This window comes from Uranotaenia lowii, chromosome 3 (assembly GCF_029784155.1).
Source record: "Uranotaenia lowii strain MFRU-FL chromosome 3, ASM2978415v1, whole genome shotgun sequence".
Classification (NCBI taxonomy): domain Eukaryota; kingdom Metazoa; phylum Arthropoda; class Insecta; order Diptera; family Culicidae; genus Uranotaenia; species Uranotaenia lowii.
In genome coordinates, this window is record NC_073693.1 from 28,962,641 (window position 1) to 28,990,040 (window position 27,400).

A 27,400-nucleotide genomic window follows, 5' to 3' on the forward strand; every position below is an offset into this window, starting at 1 on the left:
TCAAAAGTAATTCTGGGCCATTGGTTTACCAAAGTATTTACGTATAAAAATCTTTATTGCAAACTAGACACACAAATGAGTAATATCGCTATATTGTTTCTTTTAATTACCAGTGTTGGTTACATGTTTTTGGTGTCGACAAAGTTATTTTAAAAAACATAAGAGTAATAACGAGATAACTTAAAATATCTGGTGAGGTCGAAATTCATCAGCTTGGAATACTTAATTTAAAAAAAAAAACAAAATAACACCGAAATCGAACAGTTCCGAGGAACTTTTACCATACTACGAGGTAGACTTCTGAAAATACCTCATTTCAACATGAAAATGTTGCTAGATACTTGAACGTAAGAAAATTATTCATAAAATTGAAACAAAACAAGAATTCTCTAACAGAAAACATAATTTTTACATCGGCAGAGAAAGTTTATGCTAGTTTGTTCCCGCAGAGTGTCGAGCCATCAAATACTCTCGAGCGCTTTTGATCACCTTTGGTTCGGTGCTTTTGCAGTACACTATAAACTGCTGGAAGTATCCTTTCTGGTTGATCGAGTTCCTGGAATAAAAATCGTCAATTAAAATTGTAATTAAGAACATGAAACCTTAACTCACAGAACATCTTCGACAATGCGACGATTGTCAACCAGGTCCCCGCTTCGCTCATCGTACAGCATCATATTTCGGGGAGCCATCTCACTGCCGTACGGAATCTTTTTGTGAATTTGGAAAAAGAAATCCCCTCCGAGGCGTCTGTTGAGATCTATTATCTGAAAAAGAAATTGAGATATTTAACAACATTCGGATTTAAACCAAAAATAAAATACTAGGATAACTCTTACATCACATTCTTGTTCCGAGACGTAAATTTGTTGATAAAATTTGCGCTGCCGGATTTTGGTAAACAGTTGTTGGGCTTTCAGCAGGTTAGGGTTGTCACTGACTTCGATCTGGTTAACGACGGTATCGTCCAGGTACTGGTAAACGGATGGGGTGTGGTGAGCTTCCGAGATTTTGGTGCTGAAAATTTAATAAAAAAAAATTAGAAAAGGACTTATTTAGGATATTGTATGTAATGGTAATGATGCCATAGTTTTAGGAGTCTTGATTATTGAAGCTTTTCATTTGACTATTGTCTCTTGAAACTCGAATTTTGATTCTTTAAACTTCGTCATAAACTCATGTTGACTTTTGACAACTGCCTTATAACTTTTGCCTTTTCAGTTTTCACTTACGACATAAAGGGTGATACGGTCAAAATTTGGTCAAGGGAAAACGCGTGTAAATCGGTGAAATCGTTAATTAAAAAAATCAAATTAACTTTCTTTTTCAAGTTTAATTAGTATAAAATACAGGAAAAATATTTAGTTAGGCTTCCGCTTTTCCAAATCCGAATTGCCAGGCCTTACGCTTAACCCCTGCCATCAGATTTTGTACAGCCACCTTGTCCACCTTCTTCGCCGCAGAAAGCCAGTTTGCCTTGAACTGCTGCTTGTCCTCAGGAGTTTTTTTGATCTTCTTTAGGTTCCGCTTGACAATAGCCCAGTATTTCTCAATTGGGCGGAGCTCTGGCGTGTTGGGAGGGTTCTTGTCCTTGGGAACCTCCTGCCAGAGATGTTAAAATCGCGAGTCTACATACTCGCACTTTGCCCTTCTTTGCAGAACGATTTTATTTCGTTAAACTCAATCTGCAATGATGCTATCTAAAGTTCAACTCGGAAAGCATCAGGAAGTAAGCTTCGGGTAAACTCGGCAGGAGTAAACAGCAATCGGGGGGGAAACATCAGCGAAGCAAACGAACAGTTCTGCGAATTAAAAAAAAATCGTTTTCGTTCGTCAGCCGAACACATCAATCGGACAACGCATGGGGGCGTGGCTTAAATTGATAGATACAAGGGAACGGGAAACGAGCGAGAGAAGGGTGCGAGGAATGTTAACTCGGTCCGTCGGGCAACGATCGCTCGTGAGCATTCGTGTACGGTAAGCTTCGTTCTGTTGTTTCGTTGGTATGATTTTATTCCTGCGAGGCATGGAAAACATCAATTCGGAAATGTTCTCTTGGTTTTGTGTGCAATCGCGTCATGATTGGAACGAAGATAAAATCAATCTGCACACAACAAGTTAAACTCGGAAAAACTCAGCCGAATGATTCTTTCCGAAGCGAGTCTACACACCGCTGCCTCCTGCACGTTGTTGGTGGCGTACCACTCCATGGCCTTTTTACCGTAATGGCAAGATGCCAAGTCCGGCCAAAACAGTACGGAACAACCGTGTTTCTTCAGGAAAGGCAGCAGACCTTTATTCAAACACTCTTTCACGTAAATTTCTTGGTTGGCAGTCCCGAAGCTATGAAAATGCTGCTTTTCAAGCCACAGGAACAGATGGCTTGCCAAACCAGATATTTCTTCTCGAACTTTGACAGTTTCATGTGCTTGAAAATATCTGCTACCTTTCCCCTTCCTTTTGCCGTATAAAATTCCTGTCCCGAAAGCTGCTTGTAGTCGGCTTTGACGTAGGTTTCGTCGTCCATTACCAGGCAGTCAAACTTCGTCAGCGTCGTCGTGTACAGCCTCCGGGATCACGCGTTGGCCGTCGTATTTTGTTTATCATCGCGATTTGGAGTCAATACCTTCTTGTAAGTCGATAGTCCGGCTCGTTTTTTGGCTCGATGCACGGTTGTAGACGATACACCCAGCTTATTTGCGGCATCTCGGAGAAAGAGGTTAGGGTTTCGCTTGAAACTACCGGCAACTCTCTTTGTCGTCTCAGCGGCTTCCGGTGTTCGATTTCCCTCCGATCCAGACTTCCTGGCTGTCAACAAACGTTAACCAAACACTTTAATTACATTTGTAACGGTCGATTTGGCAACTTTTAGCGATTTTGCCAGCTTTGCGTGCGAGTAGCCCGGATTTTCGAGATGCGCGAGCAAATCTCGGTAAATATTACCTTTTAATTATTTTCCGTGAAGATTTCAGATCAAGACTTTTGCCTTTATATTTAAATAGTTGACCTGGTGTGATTTGCTATACACCTTTTAAAAGTTAATAAACTATGTGAAAATAATATAAAAAAATTTTCTATATCTTTACAGCTTTCTGAACAAATTTATTATTAAAATAAAAAGAAGATAAGATTTTTTGAAATGATTTTTTTATATTGATCTGAAATTGATTTTTGATGATTGTTTTAAATCTGATATTAGGAACTTGTTTTTTTTTTTTTTTTGTTTTTTCTCCTGCAATGTGTGCACCACGCAACATTTTTCGTAACCAAATAACATCACATTTCACATATGACTGCAGTTTTCGAGCTATACTTACATACTTTCCTTCTATTCATTTCTCCTCTGAAAGAAAAAGAGGTCTTGAATCTTTAAAAAACCTCTAATATAAAATATGATTTATATTTCTTAAAAAGTTTTTTAAACTATGCGATAAAATCTTCCCCATTACCGGCACTGTTATTTATGGAATCCTTCCTTTAAAAAAAAGAATGAACATTTTTAGTACTCGAATACTTTTTTTAAAAAAAATTGTGCCATTTGTTGGATAAGTTCTCAGGTTATAACAAAAAAATGTGCGGAGCCCCTCTCTTATCTCCCACTGCAAGGTGAAAAGAGTTTTTTAAATAACCATACAATTATTAACCGTACCCTTATACTCTCCCCTGTAAAACTATTTGATGAGCTCTTTATCAAAACAATCGTATGAAAACTGTCTTCTCTTTCTGATCCCTTGAGAGAAACCAAACCATCATATAATTATTTCTTGTATTTAGATATGTACTCTTCTAAATTTGTTACCATCTGCTAAATTAGCACAAACAATCATAGAAAATAATTCTACTGAAATACCCTCTAATATTAAATTTGAATAATAAATTCTCAAGTGATCCAAAAGTATTTTAAGAAAACCTCCCTCCGCCTTTTCCTTATCCCGTTGAAGAGAGGGAGGGGTCTCAAAACATGAACAAAAAAATTTCTCGTATTCGAATATACTTATATGATAAATTTGATTTTTTGGTTCAATTAGTTCTCGAGTCATGCATGAAACTTCCCACTTCTTATCCCCCCAGTGAAAGACAGATCGGTCTCAAACTTCCTGTCTTCCTATATGAAATTTAGATTCATTTGTATGTGTATTGTAATTGTACGGGGAGCCCCTCTCCCCTTGGTATCTCCCCAATCGAAGAAGGTGAAGTCCCAAATAAACATAGAAACATTTCTCGTACCCAAATAACTACCCATGTCAAATTTGGTTCCATTTGCTTGATTAGTTCCCGAATTTTGCAAAAAAGTGTATGGGAGGCCCCTCTCCCTTTTCTATCTCCATACTGGAAGAAAGGAGAAATCTCAAACCATGTTTAAAATATTTTTCCTACCCATATACCCTCGCATGCCAATTTTGGTTCCGTTTGCTTGATTATTTCTCGCTTCCTTTTTTCCCCATTAGAAGGAGCAAGGGGTACTAAATCATTTTAGAAACATTACTCGTAACCATATACACTCACATACAAAATTTGGTTCCGTTTTCTTGAATGGTTCTTAAGTTATGCAATCATTTCTTTTTTGCTTTGAAGACCCCCTTCCCCTTCCAGTAAGAGGGAGGAGTTTCAAACTGTAATAGGAACCTTCCGCGGATTTTCAAGCACCCATCTGCAAAGTTTCAAGAAAATAGGTTCAGTATTTTCCGAGTCTATAGGAAACAGACAGACAGAAATCAATTTTCATATATATAGATAGCGGAGACATCAAATTGTAGATAAGGTATGCTGTTTAATTTTCAGATTTCTAACTGATAATTTTTTATTTAGCTACTCCTTTTTTTTAACTAAGTGCCCAAATTTGGGATTTAATTTTTTTTTTCAATTTAACAAAATTTCTACCATCTTTATGGGTCAACATATCTTGGTCCTTCTAAGAAGTAAAAAAAAACGATGGACCTTTAAGTGTTGAATTTCCTTCATAGTAAGAAACTTAAATTGCAGTTAAATTTTCCATAGGAGGGATTTCCATTTTTCCAGTAAACACTTCAGAAGCGTATGAATATAACTTTATTATCTTTCTTTTCAATATTGTAACCATTATGTAATGTTTTTGCAATTCGACTTCTGATTATCATTCATAAATTCACAAATTAACAACAAATATGTATAACATAGAAAAAGCGACAAAATTTTGTCTCAATTATTTTTTCGTTGGTGTATATTATTTCCCGTTGAATTGTTTAAATAGAAAAATTCAAAAATTTCAAATGAAGGGTTTTAAATTTATTTATTCCTTTTGATAATTTTTAAGTTATGTTCAATTTAATATTTCTTGTTTTATTTTTTAATGCAAGTTCCGATTTTTACAGAAAGTCCATTCTTTTTCTTAATTAAAGATAGCGAAACTGGCAAGACGATTTCAATTAAGAAGAAACATTTAAATTTCAGAATATCAAAAAAAGCCCAAATTTTCTTTCAAAAAAGCCCGGATTCTTCCCGAATTTCTTCTCTTCATTTGCTAAATCAGACAAAAAGCTCTAATTCTTAAAAGTTGTATTTTTACGTCCAAAACACGAAATTTTTTAAGCAAGTTTTATCAAAATAATCACGAACGGTTTTCTGGAATAAAAAATATATTTTAAATCTTTTGTTATTTTTATTATGTTACAAGTGTTTTTTTCTTCATTTTTGTTAAGTTATTACTGGGTGTTAACGCATAACTTCAAGCCACGCTAGTAATCTAGCCATATAATAGTATGTGTGTTGTTATTTGCTCACATTCTCTTACCACCCAGCTGATCCACATCCGATCAGCTGACGAACAAGATCATTCTAAACCAGCAGTCAAAGTGGTCGGACATAGTTCCATACAGCCAGAATAAATATTAAGTCTAAATCGCTAAGTGAAGTTTTTTCTAATCAGAATAAAGTGGCCAACATTTGAAGACAAAATAAAGTGTTCCTTAAGTCAACCCGCGCTTCTCGAATCCATCCGAAAGTTGAATTAAGTCTATACAAATCGCAACAATTGGTCCGAAACGAGCCGGATCGAGAAACGCGTTGATCGATTAGTGCTTTATTGTTCTTTCGGTGAAGTGATACGGAAGATAAATAACAGAAAACGGCTATTGTGTAGAGTACCCAAGCCAAGCCGACGCATAAAGAAAAGCCAAGAGCTGGGTCTTCATTTTGTGGCAATTGCAAAGGTTGTGTGGTGATCAGCTTGGATAGTTTTGGCCTCCCCTGGGAACCACCCACCCCCTTTCCCCTCATCTGAGTAACACAAAAAGTGAATAAAGTACACAAACTGTTGGGTTTGAACCTTAAAGTGATCTAATTGGTGAACCTCCATAAGAAGTGTACTGCTCTGGTCGAGGTACTCTTCCACCAACCCACAGTTTCGAGTGACTGTTACCCTACCCCCTCCCCCAGGGACAGTTATATTGGGGAAAAGTGTAAAAAAAGTGCAAAAAGTTCAGCTGTCAAGAAATTTCACTTTGTTCCGGAGTTATTGTGGGCGGATTGCTGTTTTCTCTAACCAGTTCGACGCACGGAACACCTGAAATGCGTTAACACAACTAAGTTTTGTTTGAATTGCTTCACAACCCACCCGTCGCCCAGCTATCTACAAGATTAAGGCTAAGTATTGTGTGCTCAGGTAAGTCTGTGGTGCAGACCCGTATTGAGGATCAGGCTGCTACCGCTGTGCATGCTTGGCATAAAGTTTTGGGAGAGTCGGTTATACACAGTTTATCGGATTTTCTGTTGGTGGCTCGTTTGTCAACCGCGAAACAACGTCGTTTGCCGTGCTGGTCTGTGAATTTGTGATACCGTGCAGTGGTGTAAAGATTATCTTGTGGTTGTGCGTGCCCGGATAACGATTATGTCTCGAGAGGATATACGACTCCTGGTGAAGCAGGAACGGAATTTGCGAAGCTTAATGGAAAACATACAGGAATTTGTTGACGAATACCAAGCAGAACGGGACTTCGTTTCTTTGAAATATAGGATGCAGAAGTTAGACGAAGTATACGACAAGTTCATACGGGTTAGAGAACACATAGAAGTTATAACCGATGTTGCAGAAATCACTGCAGGCACAGGCGGAAGTGAGGAACAGGCAGCCCTCGAACGTGCGATGAGGATCAGCGAGCGCGAAGAGATCAACATGCGCATCATTAAGGACTTCGAGAATCGATTCTTCGCGATGAAGCACAGTTTAGGAGTGCTGGAGGCAGCCCAAATTAATTCCAGCAGTCAATCTGAAAAGGTATCTGCAGCGGTCGAATCAAAGGTCAGGGTCAAACTTCCCGAATTGAAGCTACCAACATTCAGCGGAAGGTTGCAAGATTGGATCACCTTCCGTGACACTTTCACCAGCATGATTCATAACAACGGTAACCTGTCAGACATAGACAAGTTTACGTACCTGCGTACGTTATTGACGGGTGATGCACTGATGGAGATCGAATCTATAGATTTGACATCGGTCAACTATCTTATTGCATGGCAAACGCTCCGGAACTCGTTTGAAAACAGAAAGCTTCTAGTGAAATCGTACCTCGACATTCTGTTTGCTGTCAACCCAATGAAAGAAGAATCTTACGAGCAGCTCAACCAGGTGGTGAAGGTTTTTGAGACAACGCTGATGATGCTCCAGAAAGTCGGAGTGGAAACAAACGGAATGTCCATCATTCTCCAGCATATGGTGTGCCAGCGTTTGGATTCTGCTACACTACACCACTGGGAATGCCATCACAATTCGAAGGAGGTTCCGACGTATCAGCAGTTAGTAGAATTTCTTAAGACAAGATGTCTGGTGCTCCGTAACATCACGTCAGCCTATTCAAGCCAAGGGGAGACAAAAAGACAGTTTCGTTTTCCGACAGTCAGTCATACCAGTGTCCAGCAAAAGTATTCCTGTCCATTTTGTGATGAGTCTATGCACTCAGTGTTCAAATGCCCGAAGTTTACACAAATGAATGTGTCCGATCGTGTTGAGTTCGTTAAGAAGAAATCTTTATGCCTTAATTGCCTTTCGCCGGGTCATATTGCAAAATTTTGTATCAAGGGTTCTTGTCAAATCTGCGGAAAAGGCCATCACACCCTCCTGCACGCAGGTCCTCAGGTATCACAGTTCAGTTCAGGAAAGTTACGGTTTCCACAGCAAGTCAATCCGGACGCGTGTCAACAGCCACCTCAGAATCAAACTGAGCTACACTATGAAGAAGATTTTCCAAATTCAACTCTCCAAAACCAAACCGATCTATTACACAACCCAAGTCCAAGCATGAATAACCTCCCATCCTCTAGCGCCACAGACAATCCTTACACTAGCCACAGTTCTATAATATCCGCAAATCCTAGGACCGTTCCAACTACTGTCCTGCTGCCTACAGCAGTTCTAACGATTAGGGATAGTTGTGGGAATACCATCTCAGCTCGAGCATTATTGGACTCAGGATCGCAGCTATGCTTCATGACTGAACGGGTTGCTCAGTCCTTAAAATTTGAACGATGTCAAGAATATCTTCAAATCAGAGGAATTGGTCAATTAAGTACTTGTTCCACTCAGTCAGTGTCCGCTACAATTGTTTCGAAGCATTCGGACTATCGCTCTACATTGAACTTCTTCGTTCTCCCGAAAGTCACTGCGGATATTCCATTGAAAAAGATTAACGTTGATAGTTGGAGTATGCCTTCAGGACTCGACATGGCAGATCCCGATTTCCAAAATCCCAGCAGCATCGACATTATTCTTGGAGCAGAGGTGTTCTACGATCTTTTGTTGGAAGGGTATCACAGATTGAACGAAATTGGACCAATTCTTCAGAACACGCGACTTGGTTGGGTTGTTTCCGGCAAGGTTTTCGAACAGTCTCGAGGTCAAGAAACGATATCAGCTTATTGCACTGAGAAACGTTTTGAAAAGTTGCAGACTGGTTTTTTGGAGATGAAGTCAAGTCAAATAACTACAATGAAGACGCTTGAAGACGCAGAATGCAGAGACGATTGGTTTTACTTTGAAAACAACAAATTGAAGATTAAGACGCCAAACCACATTTGGGAACCACAAGTGTTTCCCAGTTATTTCGCTGTTCCTCAATGGAATGTTTCCACCGAGATCAGCAAGCGAAATTTGGTTTCCGATTTGAGTAAACTGGTGGATTCCTGTAGACAGTTCGGTTCTAAGATAGCTCGTGCCAAGATATTTCTCCAGGATCTCTGGAAGCAGATTTATTCCTGGACGAAAACGCTTCCTGGTTTTCTTCAGCAACGTTCGCCAGAATATCGGAGCAACTTGAATGGGTTATCTTTTCTGCGAGTTCCATGGTTGTTCAACAGAAAAATTTTGAGTCATCTTCGCATTCTAAAATCTCGAATTGCACCTCTACATTATGTCACCCGCATGAGGAAGAAACTGATGAATCAACGTTTGAGATGTTCCATGCAGTATTTACTATCAACAGGTTCAATCGTCATGAATTGGAACTTTTTAAATTCATCATTTGTTCATCGGCTATTCATCACAAGGGAAGAGTAGATATCTTCTCCAACGAGGCGCATTAGGCGCGCCTGCGGGGGCCTATTAGCCCCCGCAGTCCAGTTAATGTCCTCCATGCCAACGGCGGTCGCTGACCGTCCGTCCTAAAGAGTCGACCCACGAAGCATTGAAGTCATGAGATCGTTGAATGAACCACATCACCCTTATGGACACCCTTATGGACACGTCGCTGTATAAAAGTTGATAGAGCGTCTTGTATACTTGTGGAGGTTGAGGGACCTCCACGCAAAGTTAAGTTTGTGTTTGTTGTTCAATATTGCTTTAGGACATACACAATCCTTTTATCAGCAGGAAATCATGCCATCTACCGTATATGGATTCTTCAGTCGTTCATCGCCAGCCGTATAGTAAACTTCGCATCGCAGTTATCATTTGAGTATTAATGTTCCACTGAAACCATTGTCACAAGTCATCGTTCCATCAAAAAATTGATTGAATCCATCACTGAGCACAGCAGGAGCATCGGCGCAATGTGCGCCCGCGGTGGCACGAAGCCACCGCTTCAGGGAAGTCGTTCGTAAGTAATTTTTGATTGAGTAAAAAAGCCCCTCTCATCTGATTCCAGAGTTTACGAGCCATGAATGCCGGGTACTGAGGTCCAGAGTACGTTTCCCGATCGCAACCTACAAGCATGGTCCAGTGCACAGGTTGTTGTCATCGCTGCATCGCAGAATAAAATACAGTCCACTAAGTAAAAACAGGCGTTGTGGAGTCCAGTGAGGCACTGGGCAGTTAATTTTGGAATCATAAAATAGCATAAGTAGCAGCAGTTTCAAGAGTTGCTAATGAGAAGAGCTTAAAATATTGTTGATATTGCTAGGCAAATCAAGGGGGCCGGTAATGTTAACGCATAACTTCAAGCCACGCTAGTAATCTAGCCATATAATAGTATGTGTGTTGTTATTTGCTCACATTCTCTTACCACCCAGCTGATCCACATCCGATCAGCTGACGAACAAGATCATTCTAAACCAGCAGTCAAAGTGGTCGGACATAGTTCCATACAGCCAGAATAAATATTAAGTCTAAATCGCTAAGTGAAGTTTTTTCTAATCAGAATAAAGTGGCCAACATTTGAAGACAAAATAAAGTGTTCCTTAAGTCAACCCGCGCTTCTCGAATCCATCCGAAAGTTGAATTAAGTCTATACAAATCGCAACACTGGGCTTGGAACAAATTTGCCCGGATACTTCTCTTATACCGTATTTGTTTATGCCGAGTGTTGCACTGGTGCACCACTAGGTGCTGTCAAACTGTTTGTTTATTCGGACGGTGTTGCACTGGTTTTGACCTGTCGGAGTTCTGCTTACGGACGGTGGCCCACCGATAATTTTGCCAGTGTTGCGAGAGAGCGTGTGAGTGAGCGAGGTAGCAATACACTGGCGAGGATTTGTGTTTGTTTTTATCGGGTACGGTGGAACACTCCACGAGTGGAGAAAACAAATACAGTATTATTTTGTGATAAAATTTTGAAATCCAATTTTGCCGGTTTTTAAGATGAAATTGCCCAGATTTGCCCGGCCCGGAGACCTGCGGGAAAAATTCCTGCCACCTTAACGCATTAAAAATCTTAAGTCCCAATGTCAATACTATGTTTACTTGCGTTTACAAAGAATTTATGATTAGATTGCAAAATAAGTAATGAGCTTCTCGAAATGAATAACATCATTAAAACCTACAAATCATAGGTTAAAATTAAGGATCCGACTGGATTTTATTTCGTTTCAAATCCAGCACATCAATAATTCATATAACGGATAACCGTAAAAAAAAGGAACTGAAAAACAGAAATCAAATATAAAATATTAAGAAATTAAGTTTTTTTTTCAAATTCTTCTCCCGATTTCTTTTAGATTCAACAACAATAAATCCAAAGAGGGGGTTGTGCGTTAGGAATTTTCAGAACCAAATATGAGCTTATGCTTAAATTTTTCTATTCACACAATAATAAATTAAAATTGAAGTAGAAATGCAGATTAAAATTTTAAGTAAAATATTCACTCTGACTCTGGAATTTTTTTTTTCAATTGCAATTGATTAACTCTTCAAAAGAATAGTATTAACTATAAAAAATGAACCATTTATTCAATTTAAAAAAAAAAACGTTTTCGTTGGTCTTAGGCAAAAGTCGTGTAATATATACGCAATGCAAATGAAAAAAAAGTGTTCACAAAGATAAAAATGGTTTCTCACTTTTTTCATAATTCATTTGTTTCAAATTTGTTCCTATTTCATTTGTTTCAGTTCAAATAATATTAAAAATCTAGTATGAGAGCCTGAAATTCAAGCAAAAAACAATGAAAATAAAGTTTTAATAGCCTCATTCTTCAGAATCTGAATGGGATTATGATATTAAAAAAAATACTTATATTTAAAAATTGAAGAAGCAAAACAAGAAATGATAATAATGGTACGATATTTTCGAATCACGATACAAATACTTCAGAAAATAATTGAATATCTGAGTTTTACAATAAATTGAAATGCATAAAATTCATTTACAAACAATTATCTCAAATGTTTGATTTTTTTAACCTGTAGTTCCAAAATGAGAATCAATAAAATGTTTTCATGAACCTAGCGCTGATCTGAAAAAGCTCAAGAAAAATATTGTGGTAATTTGAAGATCTTTTTTTTTTACATTTGCTGCTCCAAAAATAAGTGTATTATATATAATTGATAAGATTCTTAAATAAGTTCATAAAATAATAATTTATAAATTACCAGATATCTATATAAATAACGAAAATTACACAAGTCATAAAAATTCACATATAAACTTATTTGCGGGCGCTGATTCCAAATATGCAGTTTGATTTTTTTTCTTTCAGCTCTTGTTTTCGAGATATCTTTCGAATGATTCAAATTCATTAAATGAATTTGTGCACTTTGTGGGGAAAGCTGTAAAACATTTAAAACATTTATTTTAAAGCCCTGTTTCTTTGAAGCTAGAATATCTAAGTAACAGCTGAATGCATTGAGAAAACGACAACGGCACTAGATTCGCAGATTTTTTTATAAAAGAATTAGAAGTTGTATAAAAGATGAAAAATAAGAAATTTGGTAAAAGGTTCAACTATTCATCTCTAATTTCATATTTTTCAGAAGAAGGAGAGATTTTCTTCATATTCTGCTTCTAGGCATTCGGAACATTTCTAAATTTTTACAGTCAAGATTAATTGGACTTTAAAAACTGTTGATTCGATTTCCAAAAAAATACAAAAAGGTTGAAAATGGCAAAATCAATCAAATTATCAAAATTTTTAAACTCTTTAAATATTACTATTTTCTAAATTAGCAAAATGACTCAAATTGGCAAATTCATTCCAAATAATTTTTTTATATTTATTCACAATTGACAAATATTATTATTATCGAATTTCATTAATGGAAATTAGATTCATGTGGTTTCGGAGCCTAGAAAGAGCAATAATTTCAACCTGAAACCAGATTTGCATTCGAACTTCAGTTGATTTGGTCAACTTTTTCACATCCATGTAGTCAAATTATATATGTTTCAATTTAAAAGTAATTTTTTTTTTTTATTTGTGACACTATACCATCCTTATGTTAAAAGTAGTTGTTACTCACCCCTTCAATCGGAACCCGCTCTCTTCTGCTTGTTGTAAGGCTTCAATCAATCTAACAAGATAAACAAATCGCGTTAATTTATTGAAACATCTCATAAGAAATTCGACTTACAATTTTTCCAGTCCCAAAATGGTGGGATGTTGATAGCACTCGATGTGCAGTTTGGTCCGCGCCTCAAACAGCTGCACAATGGAACCATAATCACTTTTGCGGTAGCCAATGTGACTAACTCCCTCAGCATCCCTCACTACCCGGGCATTTTCAAACAACCGAACAAATCCGGTCTGAATTTGTACCACTCCTCCCAAATAGAAAGAATCCCGCAACAGGTAATCCCACTTGTCGACATCGATTTTGTACCATTTGTTGTGCACTATCTCCGCCAGGAACATAGTGTCCGGAGTGAGCAGTGCCGTTAAGGCCTCCTGATTGCCGGTTATCAGAGCGCAGATCAACTGCTGCCCGTAGAAGTGTTCCAGCTCTTCCGGAGACAGTTTAATGTCGTTGTTGGCAAATAGCTGGTATGCCATTTCGCAGGAAGATTGCTCGTGCTGAAAAGTGATCAATCTTTGAGAAAGGGAATCCGGAAGGGGACTCATTGTTTGAATACTAACCGACCAACTTTTGTCGCTTCCACTGTGCACAAAGTCCTCCCACATGTGTGAAAATGGACCGTGGCCAACGTCGTGAAGCAGAGCTGCCAACTGTAATAAAACCGTTATAAAACCAAATGTTTAATTTTGAAAGTTGTTTTTTATGAATCTTACCACAACACATTTCCTGTGGATATTGGAAACTTGAACGCCACTATTTTTTTCCAATGTTTTTAGAAGTTTGCCGGCAAGGTGACACACCCTAAAAGACAACATACAACACTTTTAGTAAAACTGTTTTTGTTTTAAGATTTATCAGTTGATCTTACCCCAAGCAATGCTCAAATCGGGTGTGGGTGGCGCATGGAAAAACTTTCGTACTAGTGCCCAGCTGTTTAAGATTCCGAAGCCTCTGAAACTCACAGGTGTCCACCACTTCCCGGACAAACGGCGGATAGGTTACCATCCCATGAACAGCATCGTACAGGGTCCAATCTTTCTCGGCATGATCGGAACACGCCGTCAAATCCCGTTGCTGTCCGGTGCCATTAGTTGATATCGACATGGTGAATCCAATTAACGGTCCTCTGAAATTGAGAATAAGAATTAGAATTAGTTTATTATAAATACTAATTTAAAAATTTGAGGAATAAGTTAAACAAATCAATCGATTCGCATTTAAAATCATTAATTTATCAGTTTTTTTTTCTTCTAATACTTCAATTTTGATTTTTTCCAATAATTTATGCTGCACTAACTATTCAAACATCCGATCCAAGTCCCAACATTGTTAGCATGCCAAATTTTCTCGATTAGGAATTCCCACTTCCTCAAAAAATGAATCTCGAAAGCAAAATTCTTTCCGGAACAGTTTATACTGTTCGAGCTTACTTACTTTAAAGCGCGCCTTTTTCCAATATACTAAACCGATCCAGAAGTCAACACACAAAGAATCACATTCTTTTACTATAAGGGCTCTTCTGAGAACGCGCGTCGTCGTTTAAATTCGTTTGTCTGCCGCTTATCGCCTTCGAAGCGGAATGCCTTTGCTCCAATCAATGAGTCAGAATACTACAACTTCAACTTGGATGAGCCGATGTGAAATGTAAACAAGTTTTACCTACTGATATATGCCCTTGGTTGGAGGAGCATGCTTGTTGCATATGTGGGCGATCATCAACGGGCGCTTTAAAGACGTCACCAAGAGCGATAAGTCATAAGCGTGATTATAATAAGGGACGTATGGAGAAGATTTTTATGCAGTATAGCAGCTCGATTCTGGATGTGTGAGAACCTAACAGAAATTCCCATTCCTCAAACGTGTTCCCTGATTTTGGGATGAATTATTATATAAATCTCGCGTGAGCTCTCATTACGTCGTATGAAACAAAATGTAAACAAGCAGATTTATTACGAAAAAAAAAACTGACATAAACTATCTGCAACTTCTTTCCATTTAGAATATTTGTAGCCTGGACTACATATTCTATATGTGAAATACACATTTCAAAGTTGTTGTGATAACTTTTGCAGCAGTATTCTGATTTTTGATGATTCTGTCTGTCCTCTATACACAGAAACTTCTGGACCGATCAGCGTGAAATTTGGTATATGACAGTTTCCTGGACCGGGGATGGATTGTATTTATTTATTTTATTTACATAGTATTCCGTCTCACGACATAACTTGACGAACATAATTCCTAAAATTCACTCGGTTCATAGCAACCGTTCTCCAATTCCTCGGGCACCCCACGTTCGCCAGATCACGCTCCACTTGGTCTAACCACCTCGCTCGTTGCGCCCCCGCTCGTCTTGTTCCTACCGGATTCGTAGCGAACACCTGTTTTGCAGGACAGTCGTCCGGCATTCTCGCAACATGTATGCCGTAGAGTCGCGCGAGCTCTTGGTTCATCCTTCGCCTCTACACTCCGTTCTCCTGTACGCCGCCAAAGATGGTTCTTAACACTCGTCGCTCGAATACTCCGAGTGTACGCAGGTCCTTCTCGAGCAATATCCATGTCTCGTGCCCGTAGAGAACAACCGGTCTAATGAGCGTCATATACAGGTTACAATTCGTGCGAGGGCTAAGTCTTCTCGACCGCAGTTGCTTGTGGAGTCCATAGTAGGCACGACTTCCGCTGATAATTCGCCTCCGGATCTCACGGCTTTGTCTGCGGTCACCAGTGAGCCGAAATAGACAAAGTCTTCGACTATCTCCAGCTCGTCGCCGTCGACTGTGACCTTGTTATTGTTGGACAAGCGGGTTCGGTCGGTTTCGGATCCACAGGCCAACATGTACTTCGTCTTGGACGTGTTAATCATCAACCCAATCCTTCCTGCTTCGCGTTTCAGTTTGCGGTAGATCTCTTCCACCGCCGCAGATGATCTTCCGACTATATCAATGTCATCGGCAAAGCAGCTTATCTTATTGACTGGATCTGTTGAAAATCGCATTTCGCTCACCGCTCGTCGAATAACACCTTCTAGCGCCACGTTGAACATCATGCAGGATAGACCATCACCTTGTCGAAGCCCCCTGCGCAATTCGAATGAACTCGACAATTCACCCGAAATCCGCACACAGCACTGCGTTCCATCCATCGTCGCCTTGATCAGTCTGATAAGCTTCCCGGAAAAGCCGTTCTCGTCCATGATTTTCCATAGCTCGTTACTGTCGATCGTGTCGTATGTGGCTTTGAAGTCGATGAATAGATGGTCCGTAGGGACTTGGTGTTCACGGCATTTTTGAATATCTGGTCCGTCGTTGACCGTCCCTCCATGAAACCGGCTGATGACTTCCCACGAATCTGTTTGCTATGGCGTTAGGCGGCGGAGTAGGATTCGGGACAACACTTTGTAGGCGGCATTGAGGACAGTGATTGCTCGGTAGTTCTCACAGTCCAGTTTGTCGCCCTTCTTGTAGATGGGCATATTACTCCCTCCTTCCACTCCTCCGGTAGCTGTTCTATGTCCCAGATCCGGACTATCAACCGGTGTAGGCAATCGGCCAGCTTGTCCGGGCCCATTTTTATGAGTCCAGCTGCGATGCCATCCTTTCCAGCCGACTTGTTTCTATTCAGCTGGCGAATGGCTTCCTTAACTTCACTCATCGTTGGGAGTGGCTCCTCTACGTCGTTGGCTACGCCGGCGATGTAGCTTCCTTCACCGTCTTGATCTCTTGCATGTGCGCCGTTCAGGTGTCCATCGAAGTGCTGCATCCACCTTCTGATCACCTCACGATTGTCCGTCAGGATGCTCCCGTCCTTATCCCGGCACATTTCGGCATGTGGCACGAAGCCTTTGCGGGATGCGTTGAGTTTCTGATAGAACTTTCGTGTTTCTTGGGAACGATGCAGCTGCTCCAGCTCCTCGAGCTCCTCCTCCTCCAGGCGTCGCTTTTTCTCCTGGAAAATTCGGACTCGCTGCCTCTTCCGCTGTCGGTGATTTTCCACATTTCGACGAGTGCCTCTTTGCACTATTGCCGCCCGCGCGGCATTCTCTTCGTCCATCACCCTCCTTCACTCCTCGTCGGACCAGTCGTTCCGTTGAGTTCGCTCCACATAACCGATGACGTTCTCCGCAGCACTGTTGATGGCTGTCTTGATGGTATCCCAACAGTCCTCGAGAGGGGCTTCGTCCAGCTCGCCATCCACCGGCAGCACTGCTTCGAGGGATTGCGCATAGTCTGCTACGTCCTTAGGTTGCTTCAGAAGTGCGATATTCAACCAAGCGTCGGTTTCGTATGTTGTTCACTACGGAGAGTTTTGGGCTCATCTTCACCATCACCAGATAGTGGCATGGCTCGAAGTTGGCGCCTCGGCATGATCTGACGTCGATGATGTCCGAGAAGCACCGGCTGTCTATCAAAACGTGGTCGATCTGAGATTGCGATTGGTACGGTTATCTCCAACTGTACTTATGTGGGAGGCGGTGCTGAAAAAAGGTACTACGTACGGCCATTCGTTTGGAGGCGGCGAAATCAATAAGTCTGAGGCCGTTTTCGTTGGTCAGCTGATGCGCACTGAACCTTCCAATTATCGGTTCGAATTCCTCCTCCTGGCCGACCTGAGCATTAAAATCTCCGATGACGATCTTGATATCATGTTTTGGGCAACGGTCGTATTCACGCTCCAGCTGCGCGTAGAATTCGTCTTTGTCGTCACTGGTACTTCCGAGGTGAGGACTGTGCACGTTGATGATGCTGATGTTGAAGAACCGGCCCTCGATTCTAAACCATCACATTCGTGAAGCAAATACAAAATTGATTACGATTTGCTCGTGTTAATTTAGGCATATGAGGGAAATAAGCGACAATTTAAAAAAAAAAGTTGTCCTTACATTTCATTAATAGCAAGTTCAAAATCAACACTCAACAACATACTTTGGTTGAGATACTTATCAACAAAAGTTATTTGGTATAATTCAGTCCAGGGAATCGCAAGTTACAGCTGCTTGAGTTAGGTTGCCCAATTTTTTTTTTCAATATTTTGCCTTTTAAGTGATAAATTAACCTTTTTGTTGAAAACACCCCCACGGAGTGAAAAATTTTGAAAATTTAAAAGCACATCTACTAAGAAAAGTTCGAACTTGAAATAAAAATTCGAGCTTTTGCGGGTATTTTATAACGGATTTTTGCCGCGCTTGGTTGGCGAGTAGTAACATTCTAAATTCATTTAGGAAAAGCACCACATTTTTCTACCCAGAGTATCTAACGAAAACATACAAACATAAATATCATGGCTTTTTTATAACATAAAATTTAATATGTTAATTCTCAATTCTTTATTCTTATTTCTTAATTCTCAATTGTTATTTATTAACTTTCAATTCCCAATTCGGAATTCGAAATTCTAAATTTAAATTTCTTTATTCTTAGTTCCCAACTGATAATTCTTAATTCTCAGTTCTCAATATTGAATTCTGAATTAGGAATTCTAAATTTTTAATTATTAACTCTCAGTTCTTAATTCTAAACTTTAAATTCTGAATTCTCAATTGTAAATTCTTAATTTTTAGTTCTCAGTCCTCCATTCTCAATTCTCAATTCTGAATTCTGAATTCTAAATTCTAAATCCTTAATGTTATATTCTTAGTTAAATATTCTAAAAAATTTCTTCTAACTATTCTATCCATCATTAACAATTTTTTAATATTCTTCCTTCAAGAATACGCTTTCACCGAAATGTCGGAACTAATATTTACGAATCAATTAAATGGTTGTTAACTTATCTCAAGAATAATGAATTCAAAATTTTAAATTCTAAATTTTAAATTCTAAATTCTAAATTCTTAATTCTAACTTCCAAATTCTAAATTTTAAATTCTAAATTCTAAATTCTAAATTTTAAATTCTTAATTTTTAATTCTTAATTCTGTAAATTTGTTTTTCGGCATATCGGTGAAAAGTAGTTATGAAATTGATAAAGATGGATAGAGAAGTGAGAAGAAAATTTACAGATGTTGAAAAGAGCGAAAGAGCATTTTTGTGAGGAAACTTATTAACGTACACCATACTTTACCCTGCAACATTTCATTATTTAGGAGAAGTAGTACCGGGATAGAGGTGGCACTACCTTAACCTATACAATGAAATCTGGTTGGTCCGAAGTCTACATGTGGTGAACACGTATACTCCGGACGGACCGATATGCCAAAAAACAAATTTACAAAATTAATTAACGGTGGTTAACTTATCTTAATCATTAGTCTCGCAACACTCGTCGTGAACAGTCGCGTTTTCCAGTTTCTCGATCATCGCGAACAAGTGTGTGAGTTTCGTCCAATATATCCGGGTGATTGTGCCGTTCGGACGCTTTAAACGGTATTTTGTGCCGCGTAAATCAAAGACAATTGTTTTCCTGCCAAAGGCAGATGAAATTCGGGGTTGGAATAACCAAGTTTTGGCGGATTGAGTGGTTTTATTTGCCGAGCTGACTGCATTCGCAAGAACATTTGACCACCACGAGGGCCGGCGCCATTGTTTGGCGAACAACGTTCTCCATCATCATCATCTTGATAATCATCATCATAATCAAACTGGTCATTTTCGCCCAAGGCTGAGTCGAGACGTGGTAGCCATCTTGAAACAACGAGGAAGGACCACGTGGTTGGGACCACCACTGAAGGAGCCAATCAAATCGGAAATAAAGTTTGTGATACTTTTTCTTTCTTTTTTCCCTATTTCTTATTCTATTTGTTCTCTATCATATATCTATCTATTTGAGCTTCGCTTTTATTTTCACAAAATATGAGCGAAGGCGGGGGGTCGGACCCACCAGATGTAGATGGTGAGAAAATCATTTATGAAGATGAGCATCTGGAGGATTCAGCTGTAGCTGGTCCTTCGAATGCTCATCTTTTTCCGGCAGTTGATCTTTCTACTCCATCTGCAGCTGCGGAAAAGACAACTCGACTCCGAGTTTATCCTGATAATTCATCCTCTTCTGGGCCGGGGGTGGTTTTCATCCGGCCCAAAACTAACGGAAAACCATTAAATTTAGTGCAGATCACGAAAGATCTGACTAGGTGGCCCTCCGTTACCAGTGTTTCCAAAGTACGTCCGAACAAATTGCGCGTTGTTGTGGCCGACCGGAAGGCCGCACACGGAATTCTTGCCAGTATTTTTTTTAATTTAGAGTATCAGCTCTATATTCCATCTCGAGACGTAGAGATCGAGGGTGTGATCACCGAATCGAGTTTGGAGGCTGAATACGTTAAGTCTCACGGCGTAGGTAAGTTCAAGAGCCTTGATTTGACTTCGGTCGGAATCTTGGATTGTCGCCAACTCATGACTGCCTCCGTCGTTGATGGCGTTACCAAGTATTCGCCTTCAGCCTCGATTCGGGTTACATTTGCAGGAACAGCCCTCCCTCATTACGTCTTGATTGACGGAATTTTAAGGCTTCCAGTACGCCTTTATGTGCCTCGCCCAATGCAATGCAAGAATTGCATCAAGTTGGGGCATACTGCTTCGCATTGCTGCAACAAGAAGCGATGCTTGCATTGTGGGGAGAATCATGGGGAAGGAGCATGCTCAGCAGTTGAGCAGAAATGCGTCTATTGCGGGGGCTCACCCCATGATATCTCCTCCTGCGAGGCATTTCAGGCAAGCTGGGATAAACAGAGGCGCTCTTTAAAAGAACGCTCCAAGCGTTCTTATGCCGCCATATTAAAGAGCGCCTCTCCACCGGTCCAACCTCAGACCAGTAACATTTTTTCTGTGCTGTCAGTTGACAATGAAGACACAGATACGGCTGATGAAGTTCAGCCAGTCTTCGTTGCAGGAGGCTCTCGGAAGCGAACAAAGGCGCCTTCTCCGAAAATACCAGCTAAAATAGCTACGGTTGTCTCTTCAAATAGAAACGAGAAAAAGTCGACTGCTGCTGAAAAGGAAAAACAAGTTCCTCCAGGTTTCCGCGGAAATGCACCACTGCAGAATAAACCAACAGCTGCGGGAGCTTCGCAAACCCAAACCCCAAACGTTATGCCAGAATCAACGACTCAGTCTGGGCTCTTTAAGTTGACTGACATTTTGAACGGATTTGTGTTTTAATGTATCAGAACCCGTGAAAGACATTGTAGTTGCAATGCTTCCTGTATTAAAGACATTTTTAAAGCAATTGATGCAAACTTGGCCCCTCCTTTCAGTGTTTGTATCTCTCGATGGCTAATTTACGCCGAGAGGTCGGAGATATCACTGTACTACAGTGGAATTGTCGTAGTCTTATTCCAAAATTGGATTCATGTTAACGAGCTTTGATCACCGCTAATTCTTATTGGCTTTTCTAGTTGATGCTTTTCGGTGAATTTGAAATCAAATACAAACAATTCTTTTGACGTTTCGGCCTACTACCTTCAGCCATCCTCAGAAAACTATATTTTAAACATAATTGGATTCATTGAATTATTTACTTCATAAAACAAACTGTGATATCTTTGCATTGTCCGAAACTTGACGAAATCGTGACGATTCTTATGGAGGGGTGCTTTTGGGGATCAATAAGTGCCACTCTTTTTATAGAATTCACCTTCCTTTATCAGGCGGAATTGAAGCTGTTGCATGTCATACAACAATAAGATGTAAGGACTTATGTGTTGTCAGTTTGTACTGGCCTCAGAGAGTTGCAGTGGATCGAAATCACCTAGAGGACCTGTGCTCAGTGCTCCCTGAGCCAAGGTTGATCCTGGGTGACTTCAATTCACATGGAACTGTCTGGGGAGAACAAATTGACGATAGTCGTTCTACTCTTATCTATGACATTTGCGACAGTTTCAATTTAACAGTATTGAACACGGGTGAAAAAACACGGGTACCTAAACCTCCTGCAAGACAAAGCGCAATTGACCTCTCACTCTGCTCAAATTCACTATCATTTGATTGCCAGTGGAAGGTAGTCCATGATCCGAATGGTAGTGATCACTTACCTATCGAAATTACTATCACCAATGGGGTCAGCTCTTCGAACACAATAAATATGACATATGACCTTACAAGACACATCGACTGGAAAAAGTACTCGGACACAATTAAAACCGCCATCGACTCTATGCACGTTTTACCTCCTTTGGAGGAGTACCACTTTCTTTCTTGTCTGATACACGATAGTGCAGTTGACGCTCAAACAAAACCCATCCCAGAATCATCTATTCATCGAAGGCCTCCTAATCCATGGTGGGACCCTCAGTGTTCTAAGCTTTATAAGGACAAATCAACAGCATTTAAAGAATTTCGAAAACATGGAACTCTTGTCCATTTTGAAGCTTACGTTTCCCTTGAAAATCAGTTTAAAAAGTTAACCAAGGGGAAGAAAAAGGCGTATTGGAGGAATTTTGTTAGTGGGTTATCGCGTGAAACATCCTTAAGTACTTTGTGGAAAGTGGCACGAAGCATGCGTAATCGATCATCTACAAATGAAAGTGAGGAATATTCACATAGGTGGATATTTAAATTCGCACGGAAAGTCTGTCCAGATTCTACACCTGTGCAAAAAATAATCCGGAACGTGCCTCCTGATAGGTCTGATAGTGGTCTAGACTCAAGCTTTTCGATGGTCGAATTCTCACTTGCCCTCCTCTCTTGCAACAATTCAGCCCCGGGAATTGACAAAATTAAGTTTAACTTGTTGAAAAACCTTCCGGATGTCGCCAAATTTCGCTTGTTAAATTTATTTAATCAATTCTTGGAGCACAACATTGTTCCCCAAGAGTGGAGACAAGTGAAAGTCATTGCTATCCAAAAGCCCGGAAAACCAGCGTCCGATCCGAATTCGTACCGTCCAATAGCGATGCTGTCTTGTATACGCAAATTGATGGAGAAAATGATTTTGTTTCGTTTGGATAAATGGGTAGAAACAAATGGCCTCCTTTCAGATACTCAATTTGGGTTTCGAAGGGGCAAAGGGACAAACGATTGTCTTGCTTTGCTGTCCTCAGAGATACAAATGGCGTACGCAAAACGTGAGCAAATGGCTTCAGTGTTTCTAGACATAAAGGGAGCTTTTGATGCAGTCTCAATAGAGGTGTTGTCAGACAAGTTGCACTCCCGGGGTCTGCCTCCTCTATTGAATAACATCTTATACAGCTTGCTTTGTGAGAAACATCTGAACTTTGCTCACGGAGATATTGCAGTTAGAAGAACCTCTTATATGGGCCTCCCTCAGGGTTCATGTTTGAGTCCACTTTTGTACAACTTTTACGTAAGTGACATCGACAGTTGTCTCTCTGAAGGCTGCACTCTAAGACAACTTGCAGATGACGGCGTGGTGTCTGTCACAGGATCTTCTGAGTCTCATCTGCACAGACCTTTACAAGATACTTTAGACAGATTGTCTTCCTGGGCTTTGGGGCTTGGGATTGAGTTTTCCCCTCAGAAAACGGAAATGGTTGTTTTCTCTAAGAAACATAGACCTGCTCAACCTAAGCTTCAACTCCTAGGCAGAACGATCACTCAATCGAGGTGTTTTAAGTATCTTGGGGTTTGGTTTGATTCCAAGTGTACCTGGATGGCCCATATTGAGTATCTGAAAGGAAAATGCCAACAAAGAATCAATTTTCTCCGATCAATCACTGGCACCTGGTGGGGAGCCCATCCAGAAGATCTTATCAAATTGTATCGAACAACTATTCTATCCGTTATGGAATATGGTAGCTTCTGTTCCCAGTCAGCTGCCAAAACTCACCTCATCAAACTAGAGCGTATCCAATACCGTTGTCTCCGTATCGCTTTGGGTTGTATGCCCTCAACACACAACATGAGTCTTGAAGTTTTGGCAGGAATACTCCCTTTGAAAGATCGATTCAATTTACTATCACTTCGGTTCCTCATCAGGTGTGAGGTCATGAACCCATTGGTGATTGTAAATTTCGAAAGGTTACTTGAGCAAAATGTTCAAACCAGATTTATGTCTATATACCATATCCTCATGTCAATGCAGGTAAACCCTTCTTCGTATTCTCCAACTCGTGTTTGTAGCCCAGACTACGATCATTCTTCTGTCCAGTTTGATTTGTCTATGCAGCAGGAAATTCGTGGAATCCCGGATCCGCATCGTCCTCTTCTGATTCCAAGAATTTTCGAAGCTAAATATAGACATGTCGATGCTGATAAAATGTACTTTACCGATGGATCACTTATAGAGGAAACAACAGGATTTGGAGTGTTCAACGAAATATCCAGCGCATCTCACAGTCTCCAGTCACCATGCTCTATATATATCGCCACACGACCTATCGAACACTACTATATTATAACTGATAGTCTCAGCTCTGTTGAAGCAATCCGCTCTATAAAACCAGGAAAATTCACGCCGTACTTCCTCGAAATGATACGAGATATATTGACCACTTTATCAAGACGTTGCTTTTCTATCACCTTTATCTGGGTCCCCTCACATTGCTCAATAGCAGGCAATGAGAGGGCAGATTCCCTTGCAAAAGTGGGTGCGATGGAAGGCAACATTTACCAGCGTGAAATCGTATTCAACGAATTTTACTTCTTGGCTCGAAGAAACTCTCTTGTCAACTGGCAGCGTAGATGGGACGAGGATGAGTTGGGTCGGTGGTTCCACTCGATTATCCCAAAGGTAAGCCTTAAACCCTGGTTTAATAGATTGAACCTGACTCGAGATTTTATTCGTATATTTTCCCGTCTCATGTCCAATCATTATTCCATGAATGCGGTACTCTATCGTTTAAATATTGCTGGCAGCAATTTATGCGGATGTGGTCTAGGTTACCATGACATCGAGCATATTGTTTGGTCGTGTGAGGACCACCTATTCGCCAGAGCGAACTTTATAGATTCCCTTCGGGCCCGAGGAAAACCACCCGACGTTCCAGTGAGGGATGTATTAGGTATGATGGACTTGGACTATATGTTCGAGATATACCTTTTCCTAAAAGCTATCGATCTTCGACTATAATTCTCTTTATTTTCATATTTCCCTTTCTATCTTTCTTTTTCTTCAAAAAAAAAAAGTGAACTAGATCTAAGTACACAATTGTAATCCAACAAAACGAGTTTGGCTCCTTAAAGCCTAAAGGTATGAGCCGTTTCAAATAAATAATTTACAAAAAAAAAAAAACTTATCTTAATAATTCTTAATTCTAAATTCTCAATTCTCAATTCTAAATTCTTAATTCCAAATTCTAAATTCTAAATACTTAATTCTAAATTCTTAATTCTAAATTCTAAATTCCAAATTCTAAACTCTAAATTCTAAATTCTAAATTCTAAATTCTTAATTCTTAATTCTAAATTCTAAATTTTAAATTCTTAATTCTAGATTTTAAATTCTTAATTCCTAACCCTAAATACAAAATTCTTAATGATGAATTTTATACTCTAAATTGGAAATTCTAAATTTAAATTTAAAAGTTCCAAAATAAAAACACAAAACTTAGCCCTTTAATGCAAAGTGTTGTCTTAAAACAACACTACTTGAAATCAAAATATCTAGAAAATGAATCGAAAGTTTTCACTTATGAGTATTCATATTATATTGTTTAGGTTAAAAGAATTTAGTCTATGGTCTTTATCATGAAATTTTAATATTTATGTGAGATATCGAAAAAAAAATGCAGAAAAATTGCAAAAATCAAATTTTTTTTTTAATTTATTATTTATTTATTTATTTATTTATTTTTAAAGTAGTTCAAAACAGGAAATTTAATGGTTCAATTTTGACCATTGATTGATTGAAGTTCATTTTTAAATCGTAATCTAGATTGTAATCCACTTTTGACATCTTCTATGTATTTCGCCTAGCAAAAAGTGCGCAATCTTAATGCCATAAAACGATATCGTAAAGTTAATTCGAGTTTCCGGTATCCGTAGTCGCTATGGGAGACCGCGTTGGTGACTGTTGACAAAACAATAAATGACATCGATGAAAATGCACAACTCTACAGCTCTACAACCATGGAAACCATGCTTGTTAGATCGATACGCTTGTTTATCACATTGGCGATGAATAAAACGACAGTGTTAAAATTCCAGAAAATACAAAAAACAAAAACAGCTTGTTTATCATTATTGTAGTAGGCTTATCACTTTCAATCTTCTAACTATAAAACTACTAGGTTTCCAAAAAACTTCCCAAATAATTTGTTGACATTCTCCAGCATGTTTAAGAACATGTTTACCTTCACTTCACATGTGGGGCGTGTGATCTGTTTTCAATCCCAAACGAGATAAGTTTCCAGTTTCCATATTGAGATAACAGATTCAAACAATGCAAAAATACTACCACGCTTGTGAAACTGTTAATCACTTACCTTTTCGAATGAAGAATAGAAGCTATACTCGAAAACAAAGCCCAAATTGCGGTTCCTTACACTTGCGTTATTTTTTGCACCAAAACGTGCCGGACCGATGGAGAAATCACATGTACGATCAGGTTGTTCCAACGGGCAAATCCAACGGGACACGCGCTTACAATCTACGGACTTTTATCCAGCCAGCGAGAAAACCTTCCAACCAAGACGAGCCTCCCGAGAGAACTGTTCCGTAGATCGCGAAAGAAGTGTAAAATGTAAACACAACCTCGAACTCTCGAACTATGGATTTTGGATTGGTTTTTCTTTCCTTGCGTAGCGTGGATCCAAGTGGGTGGTAACAAAACAGCACTTAATCAAACGGATGGACAATGCACCAATACCGTGAAGTCGGTTGCACTCGAAATTGCAATAAGAAAACTAAATCTCACTGCAACAAGAACGGGTAAAATATCCAGTTAGAACATTCCTATTGGAATTACTGTAAACAAAGCAGGATCGCGGCTGCAGTCAGCTGACGGCAGAGGTGCCAGGTGTCCTGATTTATCAGGATTTGTCCTGATTTTCGAGAGACCGTCCTGATTTTTCAAAAACTTTCGAGTTGTCCTGATTTTTGAAAATTTGTCTCTAAAATGTCCTGATTTGTCCTGATTTTCATAAAAACTTTTTAAATATGGTCGAATTTGTAGCTAAACTATGAGAAAATCGAGTAAATAGGTCATAAAATAGATAAACCCATTTAACAGATGGTAATCTTCGGTTTAGATGATATTTAAATTGTGTTTTTCGATATGAACTACCGGTCAGCCAACAAGTTGCGTACTGTTGTTGCATAAATCAAGGCGTTTACAGCACCTGTATTGTGCCTTTATTTATGCAATATAAGCAGAAAT

The 27,400-nt window shown here is 39.5% G+C and overlaps 1 protein-coding gene across 2 annotated transcripts; it reads right to left on the reverse strand.

Moving 5' to 3' along the window:
* Positions 1–39: 39 nt before the first annotated feature.
* On the reverse strand, positions 40–27,008 carry LOC129756700 (deoxynucleoside triphosphate triphosphohydrolase SAMHD1). Of its 2 annotated transcripts, none has more exons than XM_055753683.1 (9): positions 14,627–14,737; positions 14,061–14,318; positions 13,906–13,993; positions 13,753–13,842; positions 13,250–13,689; positions 13,139–13,189; positions 840–1,017; positions 613–767; positions 40–556 (listed from the first exon to the last, which is right to left on the reverse strand). In XM_055753683.1, the coding sequence occupies exons 2-9, from the start codon at positions 14,294–14,296 to the stop codon at positions 433–435; spliced, it is 1,362 nt and encodes a 453-aa protein (XP_055609658.1). In that variant the 5' UTR covers positions 14,297–14,318; positions 14,627–14,737; the 3' UTR covers positions 40–432. The 2 variants fall into 2 exon arrangements, with proteins under 2 accessions (XP_055609658.1, XP_055609657.1); XM_055753682.1 differs by lacking the exon at positions 14,627–14,737 and adding an exon at positions 26,508–27,008 and having other exon boundaries at positions 41–556.
* Positions 27,009–27,400: the final 392 nt, after the last annotated feature.